This window comes from Anoplophora glabripennis, unplaced genomic scaffold (genome assembly GCF_000390285.2).
Source record: "Anoplophora glabripennis isolate ALB-LARVAE unplaced genomic scaffold, Agla_2.0 scaffold395, whole genome shotgun sequence".
Lineage (NCBI taxonomy): Eukaryota > Metazoa > Arthropoda > Insecta > Coleoptera > Cerambycidae > Anoplophora > Anoplophora glabripennis.
The window spans coordinates 36,859-46,029 of NW_019416558.1; the positions used below are offsets into that span (position 1 = coordinate 36,859).

The 9,171-nt window shown below is 32.8% G+C and overlaps 1 protein-coding gene across 1 annotated transcript; it reads right to left on the reverse strand.

Annotated features, from left to right (window-relative positions):
• Nucleotides 1-2,639: 2,639 nt before the first annotated feature.
• LOC108909721 lies at nucleotides 2,640-7,748 on the reverse strand. The gene is made up of 8 exons (XM_018714130.1): nucleotides 7,644-7,748; nucleotides 7,449-7,545; nucleotides 5,285-5,414; nucleotides 4,992-5,171; nucleotides 4,220-4,454; nucleotides 3,675-3,867; nucleotides 3,307-3,384; nucleotides 2,640-3,253 (listed from the first exon to the last, which is right to left on the reverse strand). The coding sequence occupies exons 1-8, from the start codon at nucleotides 7,689-7,691 to the stop codon at nucleotides 3,159-3,161; spliced, it is 1,056 nt and encodes a 351-aa protein (XP_018569646.1). The 5' UTR covers nucleotides 7,692-7,748; the 3' UTR covers nucleotides 2,640-3,158.
• Nucleotides 7,749-9,171: the final 1,423 nt, after the last annotated feature.

A 9,171-nucleotide genomic window follows, 5' to 3' on the forward strand; every position in this document is an offset into this window, starting at 1 on the left:
AAAAAAAATTCGAATGAGAATCATGTTCCTAGCGGGAGCAACGATACAGCCTGGACTAATACTTATACATATTATAAAACATACCTACAATATAATATACAAAAAAATATAATAACATAATATATAGTATTAAAAATATAATCATTACAGATTTCTCCATTATTATAAGTTTATTTTTTGAATATTCCTAAAATTTTGGTTTATAGTTTATAACGTATAATAAATTCTAACCCTTAAATATAACCTAAGTACAAATTCTTTCGGAAAAGAATGACACGGATGACTAAATGGTAGTCTTTTAATTAAAGAAATGTGCTACAAGTGTTATTTTTGTGGATAATTGTTCAAAATTATCTTGAAATATCTTTTCAGTGTTACAAATGAGCTCAACAAAGTTATCGTTTGGCATTTGCAATTGTCCAAATAAGGTATCTTCATTTTCATTATTATATAAAATAAAAATAAATCAACGAAATTATACCCACGCCTATGATTGCATTCTTACTACCTGTTGTCGCTACTCGCCTGAACGAACGCCAAAGCCGTCTTTTCCGCTGGAAGGCGGGGCATAAACGCTGCACGACGAAATCGACGCCAACCGTTCCCGCCAAGACAGTTGGGGAGCTGTATAAGCCGTGGTTCAGCTCTCTTTGACGGTGATCATATACTCCAGGAAAACAAAGAAAAATGAGCGAACTTTTTTTCTCTGAATTTTTTTTACATTAAAATGTAGATTTTGGGATGAGAAAACGTGTCACACACGCAACCACCAACAACATAAGTACAGCGTTTTGAGCTATAAACATATACAGGGTGTTGCAAAATGTTGTTTAGAGTATTCTAGAGCAGTTTCTACATCCAAAAATTAAAAAAATCCTATAAACGTAGGACCGCAAATGCTTCGTTTTCGAAATCGAGGGTGTCAAAAATAAAATGTTTTTTATAATTTTTCATTGGAAATCGTTTAAATTTGGATCATTTATTTCTCCATAGTGACAGCGCATGTTATTTTTCAGTGACAGTCACCTACTATGTTTTTTTAGTCGGTAATGGTTTCATGATTTTTTAAAATCTTCAATAGCTCAAAAGCGTCTCGTTAAATGACAAATATGCAAGGGGGCCTTGTTGCTCTAAACTAAATGAGGTTCCTAAACTTAAAGTAGAAACCAGTTGCGTATGTTTTCTAGTCAAAAATCAATAGGTACTCCCCCATATCTTCGCCCCTGATGGGTCTGAAATGCAATCGATTATACCAAATTATAACCGTGTCATAAATGTATTGACCCAAATTTAAACGACTTCCAATGAAAAATGTAGAAATTATCAATAAAAAACGTTTTTTATTTTTTTTTCGACACCTAGTTCGAAATTGAAGCATTTGCGGTTACCCACCCTAGTATATAGTAATTTTTTCATATTTTTGGATGTAGAATCTGCTCTAGAATTCTCTGAACAACATTTTGCAACACCCTGTATATGATTTTTTGCGTTTTTGACCAAAAACTATCTCAATCAAGATGCATTTTTTCAATTAAAAATTGTTCAAAATTAAATTTCCTACATGGTCCTATAAAAAATTCCAATTTTCTCAATAGTTTTCACATATTTTATTTTAAATGAAGCACATATGTGAAAATTAATGTTTTGAGCCAAAATAACGGTCAATTTATTTTTAAATAATAAAACTGAATTAGAGAAAAGACAATTGTGGAAAATTTTTGGAAAATCTTATACAGGGTGTCCCTAAATTAATGCAACAAAATTTGGTCGCAGATACTTAACACAAATTTCGAGGACCCGTATTTTTTATTTTTGCCAAATGTCCCCCTAAGAATAATCTTTTTTTTTATATCTCAGAACCCTGTTGTACGAGAATCACTAAATTTGGTACACAGGGGTTTTATAACATGTGGAATCTGATGGTACGTTTTTTGGCGGGGAACCCCCTTAAGACAATTTTTCGTGGGCCCTCGTCTTTGGAAACAAAAAAATTTGGTCGCATATTTAAATTTCTTAAAAATTATTGGTCCACTAGAAAGCCATTAAATTTAGAAACTTTTTGTTTCTTTATACTTTTTTCGTAAAAAGCAATGTTTTCGAGGAAAATGTCAAAATGTGAACGAATGCATATCGTGATTCGCCATTTTCCTCAAAAACATTGCGTTTTACGAAAAAAATATCAAGGGACAAAAAAGTTTCTAAATTCAATGGCTTTAGCTAATAATTTTTAAAAATATCAAATTTGCAACCAAATTTTTCTGGTTCCAAAGACAAGGGGACTAACGAAAAAGTGTCTTAAGGGGGTTTCTCGCCAAAAAGCGTAACACTGTGAGATTCCACGTGTCATAAAACCCCCGTTTACCAAATTTGGTGATTCTCGTACAACATGGTTTTGAGATATAAAAAATACTTCTAAGGGGCAGATTTTAGGGGGCTGTAACTCCGAAAGAGGGGGCCAGTTGGCAAAAATAAAAAATACGGGTCCCCTAAATTTGTCTTAAGAATTTGTGACCAAACTTTGTTGCATGAATTTCGGGACACCCTGTATGTATAGTTTTCCGAGGTTTTAATATTTATGAGTATCAAACTCATAATTTTATAGATTTTCTTGTAGTTATTTAAAAAAAAAAAAATACGACTAATTTTTGCAGATTTATTAATATACGAATTATGCATTTACATTTTTGAGACTACAACTACAATTATTTAATTTTAAAACCTAAATGCTAGCAAAGCAATACCTTTTCAATGACAATGTGGCTGCCAAATGAAACAAAAATTGCCACAAGTTTAAATGCATTTAAATCTAAATATTTTTTTAGTAACAAATAAATTTTATTTCCTAGCTAGAGGAGTACTATGAAAGCTTATGAATGTACGAGATGCAAGCAAATATTCTGACCATATAAATGTTTTTTTTCTTTTTGGATGTGATAGAAAAAAAATATTATTATTAGGTCTAAAGACTTAATCGCTAATGGATAAAAATAATATCAAAATTTTTTTAACATATACTTATCTAACTATGTAGTAGTTTTTCATCTTTAAAAACAACGTTAAAAACAGTCGATTCAACTTGAGTAGAAATAAAAAAGAAGATAATATTCAGTCTGAGCGATGGCAGTAACGTTAAAGCAATATTCTTTATGAAACAAACCTTATTTTTTCTCAAATTCTTGCTCGTCCGCTGCCAGTTTTGTAGAGATGTGAAAATGATCAGAATGGACGGACGGTAATCCAGCTGCGTGCATGCCTTGAAAAATTTGAAAAAGTAATTTTTTTTGTTACGTTTCTTTGTGCACTTACCTGAACTGTCCATTATCATGTAGTCGCAAGTTGCAGCCTGATCTGGTCCCACGTAGTACCTGCTTGTCTTGGGTATATCTAAAAATCCAACAAATAAACATTAAAAAACAAATATTTTGTTTCTATTAGTAGCCGTTACATGATTTTCTTCAATTTAATTGTTTTTATTTTATACAGTGTGTAATAGGTTTTATTTTGATAATAATTTCGGGAGACACAATGAGAATAATTTTTGTTTTTTTGTAATACGGGGTGTTTTTTTTTATTTATTTTTATTTGTTCTATTGTTCCCAAAGTTATCGAAATAACATCAGTTACACCCTCTATAACTGTATAATGGAAAAGAAGGAAATTGGACTTTCAAATACCATGAAACTCCATTATTTGGAACGATGGCGAATCGACATCAATTATTTCAATGAATCTTTTATAATCGACTTTGTCTTCTACAATAACACCCAGGATCCTCATAAGGGATTCGATGTCTTCCTTAGGGAACGTGAGTTTGTGACACATACACAGTTCGAAAAACGTGTCAACTGGCAACCATCCGGTTTCCTCCTACAAAAAATTCTCGTCGAATGCTATTTCTATACAGGCCGAGTCAGGAGGAATCCCCCAAATTCTAGGAGCGTATTCTACACTTAATAATAATAAAAAAAACTCAAATTCTTATTATTTTTTTCAACTTAAGCATAACAAAATTTATAAACAATTAAATTAATAGTGAGTATACAATATTTTTGCTACCGTTTTATTAATTTAAGACAGTCATTTTGTTACGGCTTTTAACTTCAAAACAAATAAAAATCGGAAAGGACTCGAGCTTTTAAACTATTTTTTCGCGTTGAATGTATACACCTAGAGCTTGAAGCGTTTCTCCCGTCTCACCCTGCATATTCAAAAATTTTACTTTGTCAAAATGTTGGGCTTTGTCACAGAAATCGTTGAATTGAAAATCCTCATCGCTTCTGTGCTTCAACAACAATTTTAAATCGTTCAAGGACCCTAGCCACTTGTAGAAGTCTTGTTTAAACAAACATGAAGACTGATTCGAGTCAGTTATCAAATCGGAAGTGCCGTCGGATGACTTAGGCTTTACTCTTCCAAAACTGTGACCCTTTGGCACACAGTCCAAGTTGTAATTACTGAAAATATTAATAAATGAATGGAAGTTTTGTTAATTTCAGTCTGATTTATTTTGTATATTTCTTTATTTTTTTGTTTTTAATTCCATTTTATTTATTTGAAATATACAGCATTTCAGGATTAACTGGAAAAATTTTCTATGAAGAAATGTCCGAAAATTTTAAGTTACAAGGTGTTGAAATCAACAGTTAAATTTACTTTATTTTTTTCTTCTGCTTCTGCTTCCTTTTTGAGTAATTTTAAACCAGAAACAGTTATATAGATGCAGGGTGTTGAAATTTAAAAAAATATTATCATTTTTAAAATCTTTGAAGGCGGTTCATGTAGAATGATGAAACTTCTGCTAAATAAATTATTTCCCAAGTTTCACTGTACTATGTCAAACATCTTCGGAGATATTTAAGACATCATTATTTTTTCCAAATATCAACACCTTGTTAAGAAAGACAGAGCATTTCTGGACATTCCTTCGTAGTAGGTACTTTTTTCTTATTTTTATGTTTAGCGATTAATTCTGAAACACGCTGTATACTTACGGAGCTAAGACCTTTCCCAGTTGTGGTTTTGTTCGTTTGTTGAAATTCGCTTGGATCTGATCGGAGGAAATTATGGGTTCGTGGCTGTGCCACTCGCAGGCGCACCTCACCCATATACCTCTTGCATCGTATTGTGTTTTACCTTCAAATTTCTGAGCAGGATCAAAGTGATCATCGTACCTGGAAAAAGTTCCCTATAAGGTCACTTAAAGGTGTTTATTTAACTACAACGGCATTTATTGCCAGCATATGTATTACAGAAAATGTTTAACGTTGTTCTAGGCGGTACTTACCCTCTGGTAATCCTCTCAGATGGGTTAAAGTCATCGTGAGTCTTCTTGTACTTTTCATGTGTAGCACGCTTGTCCCAAATCACTTTATATGGAGGTTTTGAAGAGTCTACCAATTCTTGAGTTGTCGGTTCTGAATATCACGTGTGTAAAAAAAATTGTAAAATATTGGCAAGTTTGAAAATTTTCCCAGGTTCAGGTCTGTCTACAGGCTGTTACAAATTCGCTTCTCACTACAAGGATCTCAGAAACGGTAAGAGCTACAAAGTAGCTTAAATGGGGGCAAAGTTGCGCAATCAGGGGACCAACGTTATGCCTTTAACAAATCAAGGCTAACATAATTAGTTTTCGAAATATTTGAAAAAAACAGAGATTTTGAAAATCCGTTTTTGTTTCATTTCAGCCTTGTTTGAGGTGATATTGAAAAAATAACAACACCTTCTCATGGCCACTTTTTGCCCTCTATCGAATGGCATAATCAATTTTTATATGTAACGTTTCGTCTCTCCAGAACCATTATCAACTTCATCATTTTTTTAAATATGACCCTAGAAATTTTATTACATTTTTTGCAAGCCTTCATGACCCCCAATACTGTACTGCCTCAGCCCAAACCAGATTCAGACGGTCTGTCTCAAAAAATTCATCTTCAGTGTATTCGTTCCAAATTTATATAAATTATTTATCGAGGTTTCTTTGTTTATTAAATTATCGCACACTGTATGTGTCAACGCCAACTGAATATTATTCTTTAAAAAATTTCAGTAAATGTTCAAAAACATTTTCGTTTTGGCAAAGGTTGAAAATGAAGATCGGCGTAATATTATCGGAATTTATTATATCCGTAAGCAACTGTGAAAGAGCACGTCAGATATATTTGTATAAATATCCTGAAAAAATAGATAGGAATTTGTTTGAATTTTGAGTACTCGAGAAGCCTAGAAATAACTATGGACACAGGAATAAAACTCTAATAATGTTTTACTTTAATGCGTGGTGGTAATAGTTTAAATAACTAGATGGATTTCACAGGGTCTAACGACACTTACGGTATACGATAATTCAATAAACAAAGAAAGCTAAATAAAAAATTTAGATAACTGAAACGAATACACTGAAGATGAATTTTTTGAGACAAAACGTCTGAATCTGGTTCAGGCTGAGGCAGTACATTATTGGGGGTCATGAAGGCTTGCAAAAAATGTAATAAAATTTCTAGGGTCGTATTTAAAAAAATCAAGTTGTTGATGGCCCTGGAGACGAAACGTTAATTATAAAAATTGATTATTATATTGGATAGAGGGCAAAAAGTGGCCATGAGAAAGTGTTCCTCTTTTTTCAATATTACCTCAAACAAGTCTGAAATGAAACAAAAACGGATTTCCAAAATTTCGCTTTTTTTCACATATTTCGAAAATTAATCATGTTAGCCTTGATTTTTTAGAGGCATAATGTTGGTCCCCTGATTACGCAACTTTGCCCCCATTTAAAGCTACTTTGTACCTCTTACCGTTTCAGAGATCCCTGTAGTGCGAAGTGAATTTGTAACAGCCTGTATATCATGTTCCGTTTCTCAATTGCCATGATTTACCTAATTTGCAATTACAAATAAATTGACCCGAAATGATCTAATATTTTGATAATTATTTATTATACCGTAACCCCTACGAATCGTCACAAAAATTTTCCTACTCCCCCCTATTTTTGATGGTGCTGAACATGAAGCTGAAGTTATTTTTGGGCAGTCGAAACTAGTTTTCGAGAACAATTTTTTCAAAATTCTAATCTGGACACTTCACACAACACTACGGACAACTCTGTATATTTTACGTAGCTTTCAGAACATCCATAATGAACAATCAACATTGTTTAAGAAGCATATTTTCGCAAATTTTCAGTAAAAAAATATGTATTTAATAAAATCATGAATTTTGGTCCATTACCTCAAGATCACCCTGCATAATCTTTAAGTTTACTTAATCTCCTTCAAATTTGTCGACGTGCTTAATAAACACCCAGTATATAACATTCATACAACCTATAGTAGGTACTATTGTTTTTTCGATATACCCAGTAAAAAAAATCGAATAGCACACCTACGAGATGCAAACAAAAAATTTGACTATATCATGAAAAAATTATAAATGTCCCGAGGCCCGAGGCTTACCGACTTCCTTTTCCCAGAAACTTTCATGTGCAGTAACTCGTAAATCGTCAAAACTGGATGATACAGTGTCCTCGTATGCTCCTGAAGACTTCCCCGCCTTGAAAGTACAAAATTATCAGAACGTTATAAATCACACGATATATACAGCTTGTATTATAGGTGATATAATATTATAATTCACCAGCAGATACATACAGCTTGTATTATAGGTGATCTGTCGATAAATTTTCCTTTATTCGCCATTCTTATAAAATCACTTTAAAGGTATAAATGGAATGAACTGGAATTATTAACTTAACAGCAGAGTTGCCAAATTGATTTTTACAATTCCCCCAACCACAGGAGTAAATACCCCCCAGGAACAGACATTTTTCAAATAAAATCCCCCAAAGTTTTCGAAATACTATATTTTTATTTATTAAAATTAATATAAATATCATACCTACGTAGAAATATATGTAATGTATTGCATTACGTACTTAAATTGCATTTTCTCAAAATATTTCTAAAACATTTACATCATTATTATTTATTTCATACATTTTCTCCGAACTATAATACTGGAGCATATTTTTATTAGGTTCCAAACATGTACGGTCTGTGAAACCCAGTATCTCAGTACTTGCTGCCTCACTCTAGCACGCACGCGATTGGTTGGAAATGAATGCTCCAACCAATCGCGTGTGTGCTAGTGAGACAGCATGTACTGAGGTATTTTATGTCTCTCTTGCACATTCAGTCACACTTTTCGCAATGGCATGCTATCTCCAGTAGTATATGCTCGAAGATACTAAACTACTGTAGGTATATTGAAGTACTTCTCGGTCAAAATTATGAATTATGTGATTAACCTACCAATACCAATATTACCTTACCATACATTTTACTCCAAAAGATATCCAAATAAATAATTCATCCCCAAAAATCCCCCCAAACAATGTTTACCTCGAAAAATACCCCCAAGCAAAAAAAAAATCCAAATTTGGGGGGAAAACCCCCAATCTGGCAACACTGCTTGACAGGGCCAAATATATATTTTTTTCAAGTTTGTAACTCGTTCGTACAAATTTGAATTTGTCGCGTTGTTAAGTTACCTATGAAAGTTGTTTTTTCCAAACCTTAGAAAATATTTATTAATCGTCATAATAAGTTGGAATATTATTGAAGATGAAATGAAATATGAAATGTTTTTGTTTATTAGACAATATTAATTTAAATTTCCAAGTCAAACGAAAAAGTAGGGAGTTTCACTCTATTGGTGATTTTATGTTATCATCGTTCAGGCTTGGGCTTGGCTTTCTGTCTTTGTCTATGGGCTTGACTCTTGGCCACAGAAGATTTGTTTTATCTTCTGTGTCTTGGCCATAGTGATGGGCATAATCGACCAATTTTGATAATCGAGTTATCGGTAATCGAGTACTTCTAATAATCGAGTGATCACTCGAGATACGAGATATTGGTCGTTTTCATCCCAGCGGCGCACAAATATGTTTGTATTAGTCATATATTACTTATAAGCGTAGCTAAAAAAAAAAAGCTCACGCACTTCAAAACCTAACCACTTTTTCGTTTTATTCTAAAAAAAAGGTTACGCAATCAGTGACTATTTGCAGTATGCACTAACATTTTGGGGTGCAACCGTAGGCTAATAATCACTCGAGTGGTGGGAGTAAACATCTCGAGATATCTCGAGTGATCTCAATAATCGAGTACCACTCGATTT